Source organism: Empidonax traillii, unplaced genomic scaffold, assembly GCF_003031625.1.
Source record: "Empidonax traillii isolate 1590-97213 ecotype Southwest subspecies unplaced genomic scaffold, ASM303162v1 scaffold95:size1152806, whole genome shotgun sequence".
In the NCBI taxonomy this organism is placed as follows: domain Eukaryota; kingdom Metazoa; phylum Chordata; class Aves; order Passeriformes; family Tyrannidae; genus Empidonax; species Empidonax traillii.
In genome coordinates this window covers 120,066-144,962 of record NW_020955288.1, presented here as the reverse complement: position 1 = coordinate 144,962, position 24,897 = coordinate 120,066, and the positions used below count along the sequence as shown (strand labels likewise).

At 37.3% G+C, this 24,897-nt stretch overlaps 1 protein-coding gene across 4 annotated transcripts in view; it reads right to left on the bottom strand.

Moving 5' to 3' along the window:
- The window catches only part of USP47 (ubiquitin specific peptidase 47), a 52,077-nt gene that overhangs the window by 17,553 nt on the left and 9,627 nt on the right, over positions 1 to 24,897 (bottom strand). The window contains exons 2-12 of one of the 4 annotated variants that reach the window (XM_027881786.1): positions 18,573 to 18,632; positions 15,310 to 15,513; positions 14,325 to 14,441; positions 13,091 to 13,229; positions 11,409 to 11,505; positions 10,747 to 10,892; positions 9,873 to 9,952; positions 8,901 to 9,050; positions 2,683 to 2,778; positions 2,440 to 2,592; positions 1,329 to 1,496 (exon numbers count right to left, since the gene is read on the bottom strand). In XM_027881786.1, the coding sequence (XP_027737587.1) occupies positions 1,329 to 1,496; positions 2,440 to 2,592; positions 2,683 to 2,778; positions 8,901 to 9,050; positions 9,873 to 9,952; positions 10,747 to 10,892; positions 11,409 to 11,505; positions 13,091 to 13,229; positions 14,325 to 14,441; positions 15,310 to 15,513; positions 18,573 to 18,632 (1,410 nt within the window). The remainder of the gene's footprint in view (positions 1 to 1,328; positions 1,497 to 2,439; positions 2,593 to 2,682; positions 2,779 to 8,900; positions 9,051 to 9,872; positions 9,953 to 10,746; positions 10,893 to 11,408; positions 11,506 to 13,090; positions 13,230 to 14,324; positions 14,442 to 15,309; positions 15,514 to 18,572; positions 18,633 to 24,897) is intronic. The other 3 variants (XM_027881783.1, XM_027881785.1, XM_027881784.1) reach the window with 3 other exon arrangements.

Here is a 24,897-nt window from a genome sequence, read left to right as displayed (position 1 = left end):
ATTAATTATTTTCTTTTTCTCTAAGTAACATTGACAGTATTCAGAACATGGATCAAAAAACTCTCTCAAATGTTTTAAGATAGATATAAACAGGGACAGATGTGGAGATTAAAATGCAAGTCAGCCTCTAATATTTATGAAAGTAACAGCTGAAGCCAAATAGCTTTCTAACAAGTCTGAATAAAAGCTGTTGACCAAGTTACAGATGAGTTCACTGAACAACAACACAGGAAGTACACATTGTAGATATTACCACAAAACAAGATTTTTGATTAATTTTGTATTGGCAGGAAAACTCAATCAAGTTTGGCGAAGATCTCTGCCAATCTTTAAGTCCCACGGAAGCACAACTGACTTGCTGCTCAATTCCTTCATATTAACTTCAGATGACTGACGGAATATTGAACATTTAGACCCTTGACCTCATCTATTCAATCGACCAAAACTTTCTAATCTCCTACTAAGCTGCAAGACAATTTTGTAACTAAATGTGGTAGGCCTTTGACAGCTGGTCTCAAAGAGAAAACACTGCTCACGAGACAAAACAGTCTTCAGTTTGAGGGTCTGCTGCCAAAATGAGTGACCTGAGAATTCTTAAACTGACAAGCTGGGAAGACCTTTATTCTCAGGTGACCTCCAAATCAGTTACATTCTTTTCTTTGCTTTAGTGTCAGTTGTTATAATTTGAATAAAACACACACTCCTGACCTCTCACCTCACTCCCAATAACAGAATTGTATTTTTATCATTTTTGTGATGGGTGTACCCCAGCCACCAACTGAGCACTCCTTCAGTCACTCCTTCCCCCAGGGGGGATGGTGGAGAGAATCAGGAGAGCACAAGTGAGAAAACTTGTGGTTGGAGACAATGACAGTTTAATAAGTAAAGGTAATAGGAAAAAAAGAAAATAATAGTGCATTAAATAAAAGGCATTACTCAGCATCCCCTGCCAGTAGACAAATGCCCAGCCAGTCTCTGAGCAACAGCTACTTTGGAAAGACATTGATTTTTACTGCTGAGCATGATGCTACACAGCAGGGAATATGGCATGGAATACCCCTCTGGTTAATTCAGGTCAGCTGTCCCAGCTATGTTGCCCTTCCAGGCTCTTGCCCACCCTTAGCCCTATGAAACCTTTACAGGGGCAGTATGAGAAACAGAGAAAGGTTCAGCACTTGTACAACGCTGTTCAAGAAAGAGGTGTGGCAACACACTGGTGTGCCATCAACACTTTGTCACAATTCCAAAAAAGAGCATCATACATGGTGTTATGAAGGAAATTAACTCCATCTGAATCAAATTCAGAATACAGCATTGTTTAAACACACCTTTTCACTCCCAGCTTTAGAAATTCTTTCTGCTGCACTGTTGCTTTCAAGGCAGATTCCTTCATCGACTCCGTCATCGTTAGAAAAATCATTGCTCATCTGATCACTGTGACAACTGCCTTCATTTTCAGCTCCACTATCAGTGCAACTCTCAGTCTGGGGAGACTTCTTAAAAATAAACATACATACTAACATTATACAACATTTAAAGTAACATGGAACAAGAAGTAAGTTTGTGAAATGAAAAAATTCCAATCTGCAAACCAATGAAATTCCTCAAAAACCTAAGAGACCTCTGCAATTCAGCACCAAGAACAGACTTGTTTCTGTTATTGTCTTCAGTTCACCTCCTTCTCCAGTATTTCTGGGGTTTGTGTGCAACACACTTTGAGAGATATCAAATTGTTTAAGTGGCATAATTCATAAAACAAAGGTTTGTATGGAGTCAGAAAAGCTTCCCCTCCCCACATGCAGATCAAGGTAGTACTTCTCTTATACAATGCAACTAACAAAGAGACAGAATGTTTTCAGGAATGGAATTAGGAGAATAAATTTAGTCTTCAATGCAGAACACAAAGTAAATACTTTTGGTGAACATAATCGCATGATCTGAATTTTGGTCAAAAGCAGAAGAGTATAAAGCCATTTCTACAGTATACACTACAGTAGGACTCAGAGGGAAGGAATTCATCATTAATAATTTCTGGACTAACTTCAGCATTCAGAGTCTTGCAACTTTATATCACCTGTTACGACGAACACAGATTTAGACACAGGTTTCAAAAAAATGTTTGATTGTGCATTTGCAGTATACATAGAGGCCCTGAGATTTGTGTCTTCAAAACACTGCAGATGTCAGAAATCTTAAACAGCCTCTTTATGGAATCAGGAAACCCTACACTGACTAGAGAACACACTTCTTTTAGAAGATAACAGAAAAAAAATCCACATGGACAGATTTAACATCTTCAAATTATAGCACTGCCAGAGCTAAGCAACAGTTTAGGTAGATGAGTGATGTTAAAATGGGTTTATAAGATCAAAATTTTAATTTTCCTAATCAGAAAGTTCTAGAAAGTTAAATAGCTTTCTCTGAACCTGAACACTTTACCTCATCTTCAACATCAATGAAGACGCTCATGTCTAACTCCTCAGGAAAAGTCATGCGGTCGTTGAGTTTAATCCTGTGCATGGTGGTGTAATCGAAGTCAAACCTCTTCAGCTGCAACGTCAGCAGATACGGAAAGTGCAAGAACCGCAGACCCTGAACGAAGCCAAGACAAGGTTATGCTCCCGCTATCAGGATTGGTATTTACCAAAACTCATTTTTGCAAATGATTTGGACAGTCTTTACCTTCCTGGCATCACATTTCTTCTTACATCGTTCACAGAAGTACTGATTTGGGCCATCAAGGATCTCAGGCTGAATGAAAGCATGCAGTGCTTCCTCCTAATAACAAAAACATGTTACCCCATTTTTAGAGAATGTTTACTATGTGGGTATAAATCTGAATGATAAACTGACAGTGAGATGACAAACATGTACCAATATTTCAATTAAATCTACCACCAATATTTGATTGACATAAACTTTGATACAGTCACAAGAGTCAGGAAAACATGAAAAGAAATTATCTTTTCTATCCAGCCCAAGATAAACAGTCAAACCACAATTACTGTTAAGTATATCTCATTCAGTATTTGATGAATCCCAATTGTTTGTTTTAATAAACTTACAAAATAAAATTAAATTTACTCCTGTTATTTTGCACATCACATTTAGTCATGTCTATAGAGTCAACTGCTGTGAAAATGAGCTTGTTTTTTAACCCCGCTTTGTCCCCTTTTCTCCCAGAATTCTGAGATGGTTCTTCTGTATTTATAAAGAAGTTTTTCCCAAAAAATACCATCCAATATTTACAGGGAGAAGAAGGAGGTGGGAGGAAAAATGTTACTCAGTTCCTCAAACACCCTCCATGAAGACAGCCTTAATCCCATTCTACAAAGGGTCTTGGGAAACTACATTTGAAGATACTATTTTTAAGTGAAAGGTGAGGAAGGGACTGAGGGAGAATATTTGAGTTTTGCTCTCAAAGAAGTGAGAATCTGATATGGACATCTCCTATAAAGGCAGAACTGGATTCCTAGTGCAAACCTATAATAACTGGAATTTTGTTCTCTGACAGCTGCCTAGTTTGGGGCAGTTCAAAACCCCCCAAAATTCCACCACTAATGCTTACATGAAGGAGCTTACTGATTTCTACTTTGCTCCTCTCTACAGCCAACAGTATTCAAAATACAACCAAACTGATCAGATTTGTCTTCCCCACAAATTATTTGCTGCAATGACACCGCACATAAGTTGAATATACTTGAGAACAAACTTTTCCAAGCAAAATGCACTAAGAATATTGAGATGGGTTCAGTGAAGAATTTTACCGTGAAATTTTAAAAGTTAAAACCTATAACCCAGTCAGCTTGCAAGCCAACAGGCTCTGGGTGTCTGAACTCCAAGGGGAGACCAAAAGTTCTCTGTTCACCTATGGAGGTCAAAACAAATTCATCTTGCACATTTAGGTATTTAGTTTAAAGCAAATATGATCAACAGAAACAACGCTTTTAAAATTATCATCTCCTTATGAAGGGTTGTAGCTGTTCCCTGAAGCCTGAATAAGTAAGAAGGGGCTTAACTGGACAGGGTAAACTCACCAATCATAACATGGCTGGTGCAGAACTTAAGACTGCTGTCTAAATCGTCTTGTTTGGCAAGTCCCACTTTGGGATGAAATCAAGGATAAGCCAAGTTCTTGAAAAAGCCCCAAATTCTTCCCTTCTTCCTTTCCAAGAACTCAAGCAAGCAGAAAGAAGAACAACAAAGCAGATAACTTACAAAAGCTCTGTTGCTGTTGTAGGAGAAAGGACTTTTAAAAACAGGACTGTATTTCAGGTGACAACTATTCACAAACACAAAACGTGCCAAACTCAATAGAACAACTGCACAATGAAGGCAGTCGTGTCAGTTTTTGGATACAGCCAGAAGGGCCTTTGAACAGCCCTGAAATCACAGCTCTTGGGCAGAGAGACTCTCTAGACACATGAAAACCTTTTAAGAGTCTGAACTGAATTGCTGGCTATGTCCTTACTTCCTCAATGCTACAGAGGCTGAGTTGTTTTTTGGTAATATTATGCACTGAAATGTGAGGAATCTCACTCTAAATTCTGAAAGACCTAGCAAGTTATAACCCTGCTTAAAAAGGGGAAGAAATGGATTACTGCATTTTGACTATTATTCAAAACTATTTAAATGAAAGCAAAAAGAATTTAATAGCCAACACAGAACACATGAATCAGAAAACATCACATAATGAAATAATAATAATCACATAGTGACAGAACTATCTCTTAAAGAAGCTAACATCAGTTAAGGCAATATAAGTATATTTTGAGTATAAGAAAAAAGTTGCCATTCATGCATCAACATGAATATAAATGGGAAAATACAAAGGATAGGACATGAATGATTGTGTAATCCTTATGTAAACTCATGTGATGTGCAATTTAACAAGGAAATATACTCTTAAATTTTTACACAAGGCAAAAAGTGACGATGCTTCAGACCCCTGAAAATGCAATGCAGTACTATTACACTACTCTTGTGGTTTCACTGCTTACCACACATAGTGAGCTGTGCTTTGAAAAGCCTGATTACAACTCCTGGGAACTCCAGTACTTCTGAGCTATATAAATAGCCATGTATTTTTCAATCCTTGTGTAAGCAGCATTGCTGTTCCCCAGGTTTACTCATTTATCTCCTATTTAATCTTTACACCCAAGTTAGTTCTGCTGATTAGGATGTCTCTTAATACAATTCCTATTTTAGTGCAGTTCACTACTTTCTACCCTGACAGTTTACTCAGCAAAACCAGTGCCAAAGCTTTTCCACTGCACAGCTATCACACCACACACCCCACTGCTGAGCAGCTCTGCTTCAAGAGTCCATGTTGCCTTTCAAGTTACCTTCAAAGTGGTGACTTGGAGTTACAAAGCACTTCCAACATTCCCTACACACACTTCAAAATATATACCATAAATGATCAAGCAATAGATGAGTGTGACAAAAGCCATCTAAACTTCTTTAGAGTTCAAAGAATCAAAAGAACAATACAGACTGAAAGAAACTTCTGGAGAACACCTGATCTTAACCCCCTTCTCAGATCAGGTCCAACTTCAAGCACATTGCTCAGCCAAGTTCTGATTATATCCAGCTTTTAATATTCTATCTACTAAGAGATTTCTATCACTTAGCATATTAAAATGCCAAAAAAACCAGTTCAAACTAATTATTGTCTGGCTAGAGAGGCACTTCAGACAACCTCCTCTCGACAAAAACACATTATGATCTAATGAGCAGTTTGACAAGTATCATACTGCATTTGTAAATGTGTAAATTTGTAAAAAATAGGAGCAGCAAAACCTCTATGAAAAAAATTACACAACAAATAGCATTTAGGCAAAACTGCTCTTGAAAAAAAAACTGGCAACTAACTGCCATTTCAGATTTTCAGAGCTCACCAGTTTTTCCATGTTCAAAGACCTCACTGTTAGCAATTTAGCTTAAAAAAAAAAAGTAAATATTACATCATCCTTATTCCACCTTCAAAAGTTTGGCAAGGACATTATAAGTTCACATAGTTAAGTTCTGCCCAAAAAAGGACTACTTGTTTGCATACTTACACCCTCAAAAGAAAAGCTAGCCAACAACAGACCTTGAAAACTAACAACACTTAACAAAAAACAACTGGACTTGCTACATCTCCAGAATACTTGTGTTATTACTAGTCTTCTGGTATTACAAAACAACTTTCACTGTTTTCTAGTAATATAATTGCAGCATCACTGCCAGTTCCCTGTTGCATCTACTTTTCTCTCAGCTGTTCATCTTGCAAAATTTTTAAGATTTTTTTTCTACTGCAAAACATTTCAACGTATGTCTAATGCTGTTAATGTCAGGCATCTGTACAGAAGATAATAATACCTACAAAAATGAGTATGTGAACTGCTGCTCTATTTACCTCCCTGAAATAATTTTTACGTCTATATCTCTATATATAGACGTAATATATTTCTATATATTTTTACGTCTGTATTTCTACTGACCTCAAGACAAGACTGATTGTTTTGACACCATGCCCTTGAACAATGCAGACAGCGTAAGTACTTTTTCAGAAAACATCTTGTGTTACACACTGATAGTGTGCCAGAGCTGCCCTAATGAGTTTGCAGCTATGCAGTCTTACAACATGAACCTGGGGGATGGAGTGGGGAATCAGAAAAAAAAAATTCCATATGCAAATCTTAAGATCACACTGAAGAATTTCAGAATTAGTTCACATTAGAAAATAAAGCAAGCATAACATTACCCTTCCCAGTTCTTTAATGTTCCCATGTATTGAGAAGTATGACATAAATATTTACAAATAAATCAACATTTCAAGTATCTACATTTTTTTGGTAGTACACAATGTCGAACAGTGGGATAATATTCTTTATAAGGTATTCTACAGATTAACCTTACTTAAGGCTCATCCATCTCTTATTAGAAAGTAATGGAAAATCACTTACCTCTAACTAGAGTTCTTTGAAGGTAGTATCCTCCTTAGATCCCCTATCTTGGGTTGTGTCGCCTGCTGCAAGTTCCCTCAGGAGCTGACTAGCAAGGTCTAAAAAGTTTTACATTCCCTTCTATAAGCCCTATTAGCGCATGTGTGAAGTTTTGGATCTCTCATTCATGTCCTTTTACCTACACCTACTAAATCACCATCATCTATGGATCAATGGAGGATACTACCTTCAGAGAATTCCATTTAGAAACAGGCGATTTTTCCTTTCTCCAAAAGCAAGTATCCTCCATATCTCCCCACTGCTGAAGACTACAGAGCTAAAAATTACATCTGCTATAGATAATACAAATGCAGGGAGGAGAATCAACTGATTATAATCAGAGTATGAATTAAAAAAAGCTCAAAAATTGAAGCAGCAATACAAGTTGCAACCATGTAAGTTTGTGTAACAAAAAATCTTAAAATTATTTTCCTCAGTGTTGTAAACCCAGTAAATGCTGATTTTACAGGAGAAATATCAAATACTGTTAAAAGTAATCTGATATTTAAATTCTTATTTGTTCAAGTTTTCTGTGTTTTTATGAATAAACAAAGTCTTTTTTTTTTAGAATTCCACTATACTCTTCACTAAAAAGAAAAATTTTCAATCTGAGAGCCATGTACAATGCATTGTTAAATGTGGAGTCCAACTACATGAACTGAATAGTCTTCATTACTTTACCAGATCATAAAAACCTCACTACTGAAAAACTTACCAAAAAAAATTTGGTTTAGTGAATATTGGTAGATATTACCTTTAAAAGGTGAAAAGGGAAGCCATCTGTATAAAATATCAATCTGTATCTAGACAGCTTCAATTAGCCAGACAGTTCTAAAAAATTTTCATGTCGTCTTCAAAAAGAATTCAAAGGACTTTACTAACTTGAATCCTTTTTGAGATCACTGTCCCTCACCTTTACAACTTCTCAAGATTGGTATTTAAAGTTTTAAAGTATGAAGTACTTAGAACCTACACTGCAGTTTGAACTAATTCTAAAAATTCTTAACAGAATTGCTGTCACGAATGATGGACTAGCAGTGCTTTAAAATATTGCTATCATACTAAATACATAAGGAAAAATACTAAATATATAATGAATAAGCCAATAAGGCAACAAGTGTTTGTTTAAAACAACCTTTTGATTTATTCTTCTTTCTCAGAACTCCATCCACAGTACAGGCATCCTAAGCCACAACTGTGGAATTTCACAGTTTGAAATTACTTTTTTTTTTTTCCCAGAGGGGTGCAAAAATTAAAACAAAAGAACTTCCACAGATTTCCTAAGCAACATATATGCTTGCCAGCACCAATAAAGCTGGAGCAAAAGTGACCACAAATATTGATGTATGATAGGATTTTTTATCATCATCACATCGCTTGTTAAAAGCATATGGTATTGAAGAAGTGAACTGTAAAAGGCACAGCAACAACATGGTAATTAAACTAAAAAAATTTACGTCAATGTTCTGATCTTTCACTAAGATGTTCAACAATGCTAAGAAAATTTAGCAGATGTGCCAATAAAAAGAACAACCCAAATAAAACTTTGTGATCTCATAAAAATATATCTTGAGTAAATGCTAAAGATTTTATTAGGAAGAAAATAATTGATTACTGCAGCCCTAAGGCAATAAAGTTGCATTTCCCCTCCCCTTATACATGCACCAGTAGGACTCATTGAAGGGCAAAAGAAAAAAAAAAGAAACCAAACCAAAAAATAAACCAAAAAGCCAAAAAAAAAAAAAAAAATCAAAATCTTCTAGAACTTGCTAGCTGGTTCACTGCACAAAGACGAACACCCCAAGATGGAGTATCTAGGATGATACTTACCACAGAACCAATTATACCACTGTCGCATTATGTATTCTATGTGTGTATGGATGCACTATTAGGCAGCAGAATAGTACACACCACGCTAGCAAACGCCTGGCTGGAGCCGTACGGCCGGATGACCAACGGGATATCCAGGTAAGTGTCGATTCTCCAGCCTTCATAGCCACATTCTAGACACCTGACATAGTCCTTCAGTTTGCCTTGGTACAGTTGATTTATAAGATCAGCCTGAAACAAACAAGGTTTAAAAAGAATGAGCCATAATGTATTTATTTTCTTTAGTTTTGCAGGAAAATGCCTTTTTATTCATTACGTCTAAATTGCACAGCCACACATTCAAAATACCATTCCCCAGCAGCACATCAATCCTCTGATTTCCTATTTTTCCCTGCCCAAAAGATATATCAAATGAGCTTCTCAAACCACATTACATAAGCTTCGCAGTGTCATTTATGGTCACAACTTATGTGTGACTACAAACCCACCAAATTGAAGTAACTTTTAAAACAAGCCTGGTCTTCCACACATTAACAGACTGATCCTGCCAACCTTCCCTGTGCCTTCAGAGACAACTGCAGACAGAGAAAGGAGTATTTCCTAATCTGTAAATTTCAAAACTAGCCTGCAAAAAGTTGTCCACTTATCAGAATGTACCATGTGCCATGAATACATTCCCAACTTCTTCCTGTATTAGAAGAGAGAGCCTGAGCTTCTCGAGCCCACAACAAAGCCTAATAAATACTGACAGCAAGGAAGCTACTACAGGAGTTATACAATCACTTTCTGTGCTTCAAATGAAGACTAAGCATCCAGAGTTCAGAATATTCCACTTTTAACTGGGGGAGGAAAGCATGTGCAACACACTCTTGAAGTCATACCTTATAGTAGATTAACTATTGCATCAAACAGGAAAACTGGCAATTATCATGGATTTTCAATAAAGTGGTACTTAAAATTTAGTAAATATTTTTTACAACCATCCTTAAAAAAACCAATAAAACCTCACAACAGTACTACAACACCAAATGAAGGAAGTTTTTACATGCTTACCTGCTCTGTTTGCTTCCATTTCTGCTCCAAAGCATCAAACATGACTCTACAAAGCTCCTGTACATCATGTTGCTGCCATGCTGTTAGAAATTGGAATTATTCTTAATTAAAACAAGAGATGTTATCAGTCCCAATACTAACTGTAGCCTGAGAATGCTTCCTAAAAAGCTGCCCATTTGTTTAGGTCTGTACCTACTATCTACTGTTATTCACTACTGGGCCAGGGTTAAATTCCACAACCAGCCGCCTCTCAAGTCAGAAAAACAAGCAGCCAGCTTGCTCACAGTGTTTATGCGTAAACAAGAACTGTGTATCTAAGCAAGAATATTTTAAAAAATTACAGAAATGCTAATGTACACTTATAAAATAAACTGTTTCAGACTTATGTCCCTCTTTGTGCTGATTCTCCAAAACTCAAGTTCCAATTCCTTATCATCATGTGATAAAGGAAAAAATCAATAGGTTATGGGGCAAAAAGACACCACACAAGTGTCAAGAAGACAAATCGAGTGTTTGATTTGAAGTAGACAATAATATGGGTAATTTCATAAGTGCAACATGTATTAGACATCTGTGATTCAAAACAGAAGCAAGTTTCTCGTAAAGAGCTACTGCTTTAGAAACAACTAACAACTGTAATGACAGTTTCATTAAAAAATGTAATGCTTTTAGACTTCAACAGCCTAAAACTCACAGACGACATTTCTTTAAAAATCAGATGCACCACAAAAAAAGTATCCACTTAGGCTATTTTGTATCCATTGTAAAAAGTGGATTTTATTTTACATTACTCTGGTATTTTCCCCCCAGTAAACAGCAGTTTAGCCCCCCCAGCAGGCAGTAGCTGAAGCAAATCACAGGAGCTGCACATCACCTTCACTACTATCCCATCCAAAACTCCGCGTAACATCTGTAGTTTCAATCGCCCTTTTTTTGCTGGTCTGCAGTAAAACAAACAGTCTTTGAAGCTGGTAGGGGATACTCCTCTCAGGGTCCTCTTCAGATTCTTCAAATTCCCATCTGTTCACAACACAAGGTATTGGACAATTAAAAACACTCTGAAAACATTACTCAAAAAGGCATTTAAACCAGCATTTAGTACATTTCAAGAGGACTGCCACGTTACAGAGGTTAATGGCAGTTCTGTTTCACGGCAAAAGCCAAGGGCAACTCCTTGCCACTTTTGCGCTAAATGGCAATGCTATTTTTTTAAATTTACAGATCCAACACAAAAAAATGGAAATTTTGAAGCCATTCACTGCACAGACATGAACTGCACTTAGTATTGAATTTAACTTCAAATCTGATGTTTTCAAGATTCTTTAAAAAGCTTGTCCATAACACAACCAATAACTTATTATTTTACCAAAATCTGAAACTTTTAAGCAGATATAATTTATAAGTCTATCCAGCTTGACTTCAATTATGCTTTTCAGTACTTAAAAAAGCAAATTTTGACAGGAGAAGTTCCAAAGGGCCTCCTACCAATATACACTAGCACAAATTTTAGAACAGTTTTTGACTCTATATACTCACTTATATAATGCATTTCTAAATTCAGGAGTCATGAAAAGTGTTTGTAGAAGGCTGTTCAAGTAGCAAGTCATTGCTTGATTTACTAGCCCCACATAACCTAAAAATACAAGAATAATGAGATGGAAATAATGCAAAAAGATGGGAAATCACTTTAAAACATTTGACGAGGAAACAATTTCGTGACAATGTTTAAGAACTGCATTCATCTGTTGTTATTTATTGATACTTACACTACAAAAATTGAAAGAATGTTACATTTGCTCATTTCTGAGAGCTATAGAGGGTAACATAACAGAAATAATTCCCCTGAATGACATGAAGCCATTTTAGTGATCACAATAACAACCAATTCAATGCTGAATACTGCACTAATACCTACTGGATGTAGGTAACTACAAATATTTTAATATTTTAATAGTATATTTAAATATTTTACAGAATGAACTAGAATTTGCTAAGAAAAAATTGTGTACTAGCTTACTTATCACCTGATGTCAACTAAAAGTATCCTAGTAATCATGTAAATATAATTTGTATCTGCACTGTTTGTACTACTGTCTCAGAATTAGAAATGAATAAAAAAAATAAATCTCTGAAGTGCCCACACAAGACTGTTCTACAACCTTTTTCCTTAATACTTAAATAAAAAACCTAACCAAACTACTAAAACTCAGTTTCATTTTTATTAGCTGAAAATGAAATTATTTACTTGTATTAATCTTAACTGCAATTTTAAGATTTTCTCCAAAATATGCAATATTAGCAACAATCGCTAAGCAAGGAGCATATACTGAAGGACAGTGTAATAAAGAGACTAAATATGCCTATTTTTACAGTGGAGCTCTTATTAACTACTAAAAGAAAGGAATAATCTCAGTGCCATACTAGTAATGAAAAGGCAGCTACTCCACAACACAGGCATTTTCTGTGAAGAGACTGAGTCAGAACACATGTATTTTATTTATCACTCTATATAAATCATCTTTTCAGTTATATTACATCAAAAAAATGTACGTGGCAGACAAACTTCTCTATTTGCCAAAAAAAATCCTCAGCAGGCATGAATTGGTGTAATATGAAAGTCATCTTTGCGCCTGCGCACTAAGTTTCCTGTGAGATTGTCTCATTGCAGCTGTAACTTGCTGTCGCCTGCTGCACAGTCAAGGCTTCCCGGGATCTGCCCTGGCACTGCCCTTCCACAGGGAGTCCCTGCTTGCTGCAAGGGATGGTCAATGAACCTCTTGGGAAGGTGCAGGCAGAGAAAGTGCAACCAGTGGCTACAGTAGGAAGACTTCAGTTAACATGCCAAGTGCAGAGATCTGGCAAGAGCCCCTCAAGTGCTCATTAAGCTGTGAGTGAACACAGGGCTGGAGCCGGACTTTTTGCTAAAACAACCCTGACTGCTCAACTAGGGATGCAGGAGCACAGGAACACTTCAAAGTCAGGTCCCTGACAGAGTCTGAGTTGCACTGTCCATAGTAAGAAAAGGATGGGATACAGTTCTTCTGTTTCTAAAGTGATACGAGCATGGAAAACATGATAGAAAACATAGTAGTGATGTGGGTTTTGTTTTAAATCAACTGCATTTTTAAAAAAAAAAATAAATCTTGAAGTGCTACTATTTGAAAATGTGCTAAGAAAATTACAAATTAGCATTGCCTTTTCAAGACAGAACAGCATACCTGTCTCTGATTTGCTCAGCACTGAAGAATAAGAATAGCTTTGACTGACATAGTCATTGGTACATCCAACAGAGCCTTCTCTTGGAAGAGGGCCTATAAATCTCTCTTGGGCACTCTCATCTGTTGTACCTGTGTCCTCCTGAAAAAAAAACACAATCATTTGATGCACAAGTTAGACATTTTTGTATTTTTGAAGCGCCTACAAGTTCGATTTCTTAGCCATGAGAGAGAAATAAATTTTGTTAAGCACATCACACAAACTTTCCAAAATTGCAGATACACAGGGTAGCTTTAGTTCTGCCCTCCAAATCCTCAATCCCTTGAGAATAGCTCTTTGTGTTGGTGGAAGCAAATGCCCTTTAGAATAGAGTATAATCAAATACAGTATTAGAATGCATATAATAAGTAAGTTTGCAATTTAGGATCTCTTATGTCTCAAGTTCTCTGCACTGAAATACAGAATAAGTTTTCCAGATGTAAAAATATCAATCCAGTATTCTTTTAGAATCATCCTTAAACTCTGACCTTGGGTAAAAGTATTTACATATGGGGTTCTTTTTCCCCTTTTCAGATAACAAAGTCCATAACAAAGACTGAGTAGGCCAACATTGCACTGATATAAGAGCTGAGTAATAAATCTTATACTATCATTAGTCTCTCTAATCCTTGAGTTAAATATATTGCAGTTGTGTGTATCACATATTTGAGAAATAAGAAACTTCAAAAATTTTGTTATGGCAAACAGTTGCTTCTAGCGACACTGACAACTCTTTATGTATATACATATAAATTTATTTATTTATTTATTTTTCCTAAGGTAAATAGGGAAGCAGGTAACTGCTGTTGATACAGGACTGCTGCTTCTGAGAATTCTGTCAGAGTGGCCTAATATAGGATCAGGTATAGGATTTAATATGTGTTGTTAAGATTCATCTCTGAACATGTCAATTATTAATTAATTATATAGTCCCAGAAAACTACTTGCAGCAAAGCATTACATAAATATTTAACAAGCATGAACAAAAGGTACAGCAAATCATTACTACTGGAATTGGTCCTACTCAGGAGAACCCCACATGTGTAAAACACTGGTCTAAAGGTCTGTTGGGAAGGTTCCCAAAGAAGTTTATTATATTTTATGTCATTTTCTGACCTCACAAGAGCAATACAAAGCACATACACCTCTCTCCCCCCACCACTGTAGCTTCTGTAGTTGAGTGAAGGTTTTACTTACCGGCATTGTATGAGGCTGCTCACCGTCTTTGTCTGTCAAATGCAGGAAGTTCTTCTTCCCTGGCTCAAAACCAGCATCCAGAATAGTTTTGTCACTGTTCTGATCTATTGGGGTCTGCTAAAAAAGAGCAAAACAAAAACCAACTTTTTAACAACTTTTCTTTAAGAGATCTATATACAATTGAGAGATTGCTTGATGCTTTGCTGTACTGACAAGGTAAGATAACGGGAAAATAAATAATCATTCACTCAACAAAATCTACTCATCATTATTACTGAAATAACTTGGGAACAGTTTAAGAAACAGTAGAGTTTAATGCTTAGAAGTTGGTTAATCTATGCAGGAGTCAAGTCACTGTCTGGAAGCTTCTCGCAAATATCACAATATCCAGTGTCCTCTATAGCTTGCAGATGCTATTTTTTTAAAAAAGAAATAAAAATTACTTTCAGCAGGGATAAACATGACATGAAATAAACTATTTCTTAACAAATCTTACAAAGTTTTCTAGGTGCATCTACAGAAATCACATTAATTAAAACCAGCACTGATTTACAATAGAGCATCTGAGTTACATTAATCATATTTTTTGTATATAATACATTGAAATAGGTAGAAGAAATGTGGGGAGTCACTATACAACATACACATTGAGAAGAAAACGTTTCTCAAACAAGACCACAGGAAACAGAGATTAATTATCATGGGTATTATTATTAAAAGCACATACTGATTATGAAAACTAACATTACATCTGAAGGACCTTATTAGTTTTAGTTTAATGATTAAACACATGTATCATCAAAGAGCACACTTTGAGACTAAAATTCAGCCAAAGCAAAACAGTGGTGTCACTCTGCTCTGGTGCACCTACCACAGAATTCTACAGGAATTGAATGAGCCCTGTGCAATACAGACAGAAGTTCTCTCTAGTGTGCAGATTTAAGTGTTTGCTCCCAAGAGGAAAGAAAAAGCACTTTTGCTGTACCGTGTCAGTGACGTTGTCTCCATTGCCCCACATCAAATCAAAGGATCCATTCACGTAGCCCACTTTGGAAGCCACGTCTTCAAACAGCCTTTTCACTGGCGTGGAAGCTGGAAGGTTCAAGGTAACACGCTCGTTCACTGTCTTGGAGTTTGTGGTATCCTGTATTATACACAGCACCCTGGGCTCCTCAGCAGCACTTTCTGCCTGAAATGACAGCACATAATTCATGAGTAAAGTTAAGAACATTTTGGAGTTTAATTAAAAAAAATCAAAACAAGGCTACACCAATAAAATGTTATATATACGTTTACAACCTAAGGGTCCTAAAACTGGACTTCATTTTTGAAAGTAGGCATAAGAAAATCAAAGATCCTTTTGAAAAACACACAAAACCATGCTCCATTTTTATAGAGAAAGGAGGAATTTGTTTGGGTGTAGAGAAACTGTTGAAGTTCCACACAGAATTTCAGCCAGCAAGCAGATACAAGACTGCTTCAATTCAGGAACAGACTTTCAAATCATCACTTCCAGCTTGTGTTTTGCTTTGACATGATCATAAATCCTGTTGAGGAAGAATATACCTTTTTGACTTTTAGGAATGTAATGCAGAAAATTTGCAAGTTTTCAAATAATCCTGGAAGCTGGTCATTAAACAAAAAGTTTCATAATCAAGCCACCAACTTCCTACTAAATCCACTACTGTCTGAGTCACAAGAGATATTGTTCTGCCTGAACAGAGTAAGAAAATTAGTGTTGCTCAATGACTACTGGACAAAGTAAAGAGAGTTTAAACAGAAAATTCAGTATATCTGAAATCAGAAAAGTAACAATTTTGAATGAAAGTTTCAATGGAGCAATGATAAAGTTTTATGGACCCAGGTCAGCCAAGAAAAATGACATTTTCCCAACAGTGAAAACCCAGGAAGTCAAAGATCTAAGTACAAACAATTAATTCTCTCAACTGCTGAACAACAAGGAATAGCTAAAATTTAAACACACATCACACAAGAAAGGATCAGGTTTAAAGGAATAATTAGTCCCCAAGGACTCAGTCTTTTCAAGCTGTAACACACAGAAAGCATTAGCGGTGCATGACAGAGTGCCCAAATCTCAGTTCATGGCTAAAAGGCCACATCATCTAATAAGGCAAAAAGAACATGCAGTGCTATCACAATTTTCAGTGGATAAGGACAATAAATGGCAATAACTGTGCTCATGCTAATAGTGTCAGCCACATCACAAGCATCTTCTAGAGAATAAAGAATTACAATGAAGATCTGAACAACTTCAGCATCCCTTGTATTTCTACACAACCAGTCTCACAATGCAGATGACAACCACCAAAGTGGTACAATCCCTTATGAGAGCTGTTCCATCACCAAACCTTTTGAAAAGAAACACGGACATTTTAGCTGATGCTGCACGCCCTCATTTTACAAAATTCCAAGATCTGCCGGCAGAGTTCATGCAACTATAAAGTAAAATGTTAGCTGACTGCAGCATCGACTCCTATCAGCGTCAGAAAAAAGTTGTTAGAGAAAAGCAAACAAAACTACCCTCACCCCCAATCTGAGTATGACGTTATTTTGCTTTTTATTGTGATTGGACTTTAGACCTGAATTTCTCAAACTTTATCAAAGGTAATATCCTGTCTGGAAACCCTCATTAATTGCAAACTCAAGAAGATTCAAGGCATCATTTCCAGCAAATTTGCAACATTTCATCTTCATAAATTTCATCTTCACTGGAGAATTTTATGTTTATGAATTACTTTCCAAGAAGACAGACAAAACTATTCCTGAAACATTAACCACACGTTAAGAAGGAAACAATTTGGAAGTCAAAGTAATTTTGACATATTATATCCTCACTTTCATCTACAGCACTCGCAGAGAGACACAGGGCTGTACTTGAGTAGACTAAAATTAAATTTCACCAGTGATTACTCCACCTGGGCTCTCTTCTTTAAATTTCCCAGCACAGCATCCTTTTTCTTTTTTGTTGGTTTTTTTTTTTTTTTTTTTCCAGCTAAACAAGTACCACACAATTTGTCTCTTTCACTGTGTGGTTAGAAAAGGGAAGATAAAGCTTGTTCAGTAGTGTTCTTTCTTGCTTTTTTCTGGAGAAGATGAGCAGCAGCTAAAACCCAACAAACTGGAAAGATGGACCTACACCAGATCCCTCAGCAATGGTAAAGGCTCGGTCTGGGTGGGAGCTCAAGCTCCTCTATAGAACAGTGCAGACAGGTTAAGGGGCATTTGCTACTATCCATACAGGTTCATCTAGGAAAATCTAAGTTAATTTGGATTTAAGTATTCCCACGTTAATCTTGTACTGAACCTACAGCTTGACAGCCTATTGTATATGAGCATATCAGGAACAGAAGTTCTCCACCGGAGACTCAATTCCTTGTCCTCCTGCCTTTACATAACCAACACTAACTCCCCTCCTCTCTGCAGAAGTAACTTATAAATTCAACTCTTCCCACTCACACTTTCTCTGCTACCTTTGGTAGTGAATCAGTTGTGACTCACATTAGAGTTGCTACTGAAAATAATTAGACACGCAGAATCTGACGGATGGAAATAACATTAAGGGAACAAATTATAGAAGATTACAGAAGATTTGCTGGTTGGGTTGCTGGATGTTCCATGTCACACAAATCCTCTCTTCCTTGTTCACAGATGTAATTCTGACAGACTGAACTGGTTTAACTCAGTGTTAGTACAGCATTCCTGCTGCCACTGCTTCAAGTTGTTCATAGTAAATAGATAAAGCAAAAATAACCTCAGTCCGTCTCTGCTCACGGCAAGTGTTCACACACACCATCCGAACTATCAGACCATGCAACACCTTGTCTGTGGCTACCTCACTGCAAAAAGAGCGTGAAAGGCAATACTTGCCAGTGATAGATCCCTAAACCATTTTGACAGGCTGCTGTTAAACTGAGTCCACAACATAAACACAAAACTTCATTTCAGTAATTACATAATCTGTTATGACAGCTACAGAATTCCTTTTTTTTTTTTAATGTAAAGCTAGAGAGAGTCAAAACCCCACACACCAGTGTAACAAGCATATAAACACATAGTCAGTTGGAAGCTTCTGCTGTGACTGGCTACGTACATCATCTTTGTATTCAAGAACATGCACAAAGAATTTAATGTCAACAGGTCATGCTCATGTTAAAATAAAAGCTACAGCATCATGCTTTTATTATGGTTCTTCATTATCATTTTATAAAGTTGATTTCATCTGTCTACCTGTGAAAATTTCTTCTTCATTTCAGCAAAGATACTTTGTCTGCAACTCCAAAACATATCCTATAGCATATGAAAACAAAGTTAACAAGTCATAATATTTCAAAGTTGTCAATTGACTTTTATTTTGCATAAAGTCAGTTTTACAGTATAAATAAAATATTACTGAGTTTCAAAGCACCATTCACAGAATACCTTTAGAAGGAACAGACTATTTTAATATTTAAATTATCATAGCAGCAATGTTACAGAAAATGTCATTTAAGTTGTAATATACAACAGACTACATTTCATAAAGTAAGAAGTGAATTCATAAGAAAATGTAAACAACAATTCAAGGGACAAATTCATATTAACAAGTTCCTTCATTATCTTAAAAAAGCCCTCTAGACACAGGTTAACATTTTACCTGAAATGGTTCAAGCATAGGATTAGCATATAACCCTGTAATTCAGTTTATTATTGCATGCATAAATTACGAAGCTGTCCAGTTTCATATGAAACTCTTCTTTCATGCCTGAATTATTTCCTGTAGGAAAGTTTTTATTAAAATGAACCCATTTTGAAGTATGCAGCTGAAGGCAGAAAAGAGATGACGTTGCTGACTTTATTCCTAACGCTCTTAAAGTAACCCTGCCTTAGTATCTCTGTGGTACCATCGAAAATGCAAAATCAAACATGACCTGTACACAACTGTTTTCTGACTTGCAAACATCAAATTAACCAGCTTCTGAATCCAAAGCATTTTTCCAGTAAGGAAAAACAGGAAGTGAGAATGAAGATGCTAATAACATCACTGTTCTTCCTCCAAATTTCTTCAACTGAGCCCTCAGTAAAGATATCAAAACAAAAAACACCGACATGATCTTCACTGACAAGCCCTATTTGCCCCACCAAATGACCTACAAAACCAGCCCAAATTAGACTCCTGCATTTAACTTCTCAGCAGGGTGACACATAAAGCAAGATTTTTTTTCTTTGTGTGCAGAGCTGAAGATCCAGTTTTGAAGTCTTAATATTCAAAGATTAGTAATTGTTTTGTCCAGAAGTTTTCTTTACACATCAGTTCGTAATTTCAGATTTGAGAGAGGTTTTAAGAATTAAAAAATAAAAAAAAAAAATCAGAAAACAAGCATCACACAATTGAAATGTTTTGCTGCTTACTAGTTTTACCTGCTCTCAATTGGAAGTTACATACATTTTGCTAAAATGATTCAGAAGCTGAATCGAGTTTCAGAACCACAATTTTGAAACTGCTGATTTATAACGCTCTGATCGTTATCAAGCACAATGCCCTGTGTCATAAGACTTAATTAAGTCTTACAAATTTTCCTCCTAATCAGAGACTCCAAAGAGCCCTTGCTTTAGCCTGAATTCCTCCTCTCCAGAGACAGGCAGCCAAGTCTGGCATACACAGGGGCACATGTAAAGTGTGGTGTGCTATTTGACTGTGTTGCAGCAGAGGGTGGAAGGGGCAGATGGGCATATCTACAGGTTGTTTCTTTTATAAAAATGCTCCTATGTTGCATTCTCAGCTCCTGTTTTCTCAGTTAAGGACTGTTGGAAGATTTTCAAGAGTTATTTCACTAAATAAATTCCACAGAAGAAAACAAACAAATCAAATTTACAAATTACACTGTTTACATGATGTTCAGGAATTTTAGAAGTAACTGAGAGCCCTGAGCTGCTCTGACAAGACAAATCATAAAATCCCCTGAGGCTGTGTCCTATCGTACTGTTGGTGGTTGTCTTGGAGAAGGGGTCAACCCCCACGTCACACAACCTCCTTTCAGGGACTTGTAGAGAGTGGTAAGGTTATCTCTGAACCTCCTCTTCTCCAGGTTAAACACCCCTAGCTCCCCTAGATGCTCCTCACAGGAGTTGTGCTCCAGACCCTTCATCAGTTCTGTTGTGCTTCTCTGGACTCACTCCAGCACCTTAATCTCCTTCCTGAACTGAGGGGCCCAGAACTGGACATAGCAATGCCAAGTACAGGGGGACAATCCCTGCCCTGGTCCTGCTGGACACACTATTCCTGATCAAGGTCAGGATGTCATTGACCTTCTTGGCCACCTTCAGCTGCTGTCGACCAGCACTCTCAGATCCTTTCCCACTGGGTCACTTTCCAGCCACTCTTCCCCACGCCTGTAGCACTGCAGGGGATTGTTGTGACCCAAGCACAGGACCTGGCACTTGGTCTTGTTAAAAATATACACAGAGACGTGCCAGTCTTCCAAATGCAGCATTCCCTACTATTCAATGAAAGCATTCACTCTAACACTCTACAAATATACTTTATAATACTCACTAGTTCAGTTCTACATTTACAGAAAAGCTCCTCTCACCATGGAAATTCATGGTTTAAAGTACAATTAAGAGAACAAAGGTCATTCTATAAAGTTGCCTAATTTTACCCTGGTAAAAATTACTCTGAAATTCACCAAACCAATTATTTATTACACCTCACAAAAATTGATAACCACAATAACTACATAGTTCAAGGGTTTCAAGTTAACATGCACGTGGTATTCACACGCACATACGAAAATACCCTACTGAATTTTCCTCAGAAGAAATAAGAGCAACTCCTCGGGCAGTGAGCACATCCATTCAGTACTTGTGAGAAGTCCTCAAAGCTCGATGCTGCTAATTTGCCATACCATGACACAGTACACCAGTGGCTTAGTGAAACAAGTTGCAGACCCTCAGCTGCATAAACATCTACAAGGCAAATGCAGATGTGGTTACTTAGGGCTACAGTTTAGGAAACCATCCTATGATTGTTGTGCACAGAAATCTTGTCAAGCTAATATTTTGGTCAATAAATACTTGAAATTGTAATTTCAAATGCTAACCTATTGAAAACACTGATGCTTTCATTCCAAGTCACTCTAACTTGCTGAGGGTGGAAATCCAGTGGGATCAAATGCACTTTCAGTAGGTTTGCCAATGACATCAAGCTGTGTGGTGTGGCTGACATGCTGAAGAGATGCCATTCAGAAGGACCCCGACAGGCTGGAGGGCCTGTGAACCTCGTGAAGTTCAGCAGAGCAAAGTGCAAGGTCCCGCACCTGGGCCAGGGCAATCCCAGACACACCTAGAGGCTGGGTGGAGAATGGATGAGAGCAACCCTGTGAAGGAGGACTTGGGGGTGATGGTTGAAGAAAAACTCACCATGACCCACCAAAGCACTCGCAGCACAGAAATCCAAACGTATTCTGGGCTGCATCAAAAGGAGCCAGGCCAGCAGGTCATGGGAAGGGATTCTGCCCCTCTACTCTGCTCAGACCCCACCTTGAGTATTGTGTCCAGCTCTGGGGTCCCCAGCACAGGAAGACATGGACTCATTGGAGTGAGTGCAGAGGAGGACCAGGAAGTCGTTAAGGGGACTAGAACACCTCCCCTGTGAAGACAGGCTGAGACAGCTGGGGATGTTCAGCCTGGAGAAGAGAAGGTTGTGTGGAGACCTCATGGCAACCTTTCAGTATCTGAAGGGGACCTACAAGAAAATCAGAGAGACTCCTCCTCAGGAATGTAGTGACAGAACAAGGAGTAAAGGGTTCAAACCGAAAGAGGGAAAAATTTGTTCAGATACATGACAGAAATTCTTTACTGTGAGGGCAGTGAGGCACCAGAACAGGTTGTCCAGTGGTCAAGACTAGGTTGGATGGGGCTTTGAGCAACCTGGTGTAATGGGAGGTGTCCTTGCCCATGGCAGGGGGGCTGGAACTATGTCATCTTAAAGGTCCCTTCAAACCCAAACAATTCCACGATTCTATGACCTTTTACATTTTTCCATTTCTAGAAATATGACATTCACAAACTCGCACGTAGGAGATTTATGACTATTAGAACAGACTTAAAAAAGACTTTTTATAATAAAAACGTGCAATCAACACCCTGGTCTGACCTGGGCCGATGTTCTAGAGTGCTGTGCTACACAAGCATTTCCTCCATGTAACTTTTTAAACAATATTTCATCTTTATTACGTGAAAGATCTGCCTCTGCAAGATGCAAAGCATAAAGCATTTTGTTGCACTGAAGTAATTCAAGCTGTAATCCTGTATATACTAACAAAGGCAGCATTGTTATTAGTGCCATCTGCAACACAGACACTTGCTTTGACCATATAGGTTCTGTATTTGTTGAAAACAGAGGAACAAAAAAATAGAGTGTTACTAGACCTGTCACAACAATATTCAAATACAGAACTGCAGTGGTTTTAACACTGCATTTAGATGTGGCTTGCTATTTTTCAGCTTTGAATGACTGAGTTAATTAAATCCTATTGCAGCATTTCACTATCCTTATGAAGACAAACCATACATTCTATTTTTCAAATGACAGAAGATTCTCATGAGATTTTAACTCCTGCTTCAGTTCTTTTATAAATTTATTTTCAGAGATTGAAAGTGAAACTTAAAGCTCAGCTCAAATTTCGTGCAGATTCTACCCAATATTTCCGAATTCCAGTACTTCCAACAGATAAAAATAGACAGTAAGTAAAATCACAAGTTTCAGGTCAGGAGTTTATCTAACAGATGTATGAAGTTGACTGCCAAATAAAGTTAATGGCCTATTGAGACTTGAAATGATCACCAGTAGAGAAGATGCTACATATCCACACTATAAATAATTCTTAAAAATCACTGCAATATAGAGGGAAGACAAAGAGATCAGTCACAAGCATTAAAGGCAGACATGCTGCCTACATTCACAAAATTACTTGCATGATTAAGCATAAGACAGCAATTCTCATGTAGCTTCAGCACCTAAAGACTACCACATCAAGTGCACACAAGTGACAGCTGCCTGTCACGTTATTGCTGGGGAAACTTTAGGACACACATTCCAAGTCTGTGTAACTGAGTGGGTGCACATTTCCAGCATTTACCAGCATAAGTGAAATTTGGTACCTTCAATCCCAAAAAAGTAGTCTGCATTTGTACCTTTCACATCTGAAGTAACATAAAAAAACATTCAGGTGTTAACTACAGTTCAACTGAAAAGAACCTTATTTCAACTCTCTTTCTCAGCAATGACAAACTACTATCAATTCCTTGAGAACCTAGAACTATAATTCAGGAATTCCTTCACCTATTCCAAGAGGTCTAACCCACTCCACACCACACTGGATACATGTTGACAGCACCGTGTTCTGCACAAAACCTTTCAAATGTACAGTAAATAAGGGGAGAATAATCATAGAGCACCAGGGTACCATTTTCACCCAAAACCTGTTCTTTTTATCCCAGCCCATTTTGAACCACAGTCTCCAGAGTCCTTACAATCCATAATTCCCTCCTTCCCTCAACAGAGCTAGTCACACTCCTCCACGCTTTTTCCAAGCCAAACAAATCTCTTTTTAGAGGCCAGCTTCCCTGATACAGCCAGGGGAGCAGGGTCACTTCCCTGGGAAGCAAATACGGGATGATAAAGGTCCTCGGAATGAGGGAAGCATTGAGCAGGTGGACTCAGACTCACATTTGCCTTTGTTTTAGAGGAAAGAAGCAACTTCTTTTTCAAAGACAGCTTACCTAATTCTGTCAGAGCACTGTGAGTTGTTACTCAACACAGGTGCCTCACTGCAGCCTAGTCTGAGTTAATGAGGGAACAGTGCACTTACAATCCTGTTGCAAACGCCTGAACCAAAACATACTTTACAAAGAAGTGTTTTATAGCACACTTGTGGCAAACTGAATATGCTTTATAAAAAACTGATTCCAGATCTTAAAAGGAGTAATTTTGAACTGTTAACCTGACAGAATGTTTCCTGACACATACAGAAAAAAAGAATAAAAAAAAATCTGAACCTTTAGACACACTCATTTAATTTTGAATTAGACTTTGTGGTATCAGATTTGTAAGTACCTGAATAACACACTTTATCTGCAGCTTCAAATTCTTCATTATACCTAGAGAGACTTCAGATAAAATCCAAAACAATGTTTTGAAGCTAGTAAAACTAAACAGAGGATTTCAGTCCCGTGACAAGTAAGGAAAAAAAATTACTTCACAATGAGCCTAAAATACCATCAAAGTTGAAGATTATATATCCTATATATAGGTAATTATTGAACCTTCACCCCCTCCCTCATTTTTTCTCCCCTCCACAGGATGTGGTATTAAGAATTCATAAAACTTAAAGAAGCCCTTTCACTCTATCCACTTGACTAGGAACAAGACTGGAAAACAGAAAGGAAAATTACCAAAAGACTCTATAGCAGGCCAGGCTGGAACAGAGATAGTTTTCTATACAGAAGCCTTTAAGGTGCTATAGTTCAGATTTGTGACTGAAAAAGTGCTGATAACACAATAAAGTTTTGT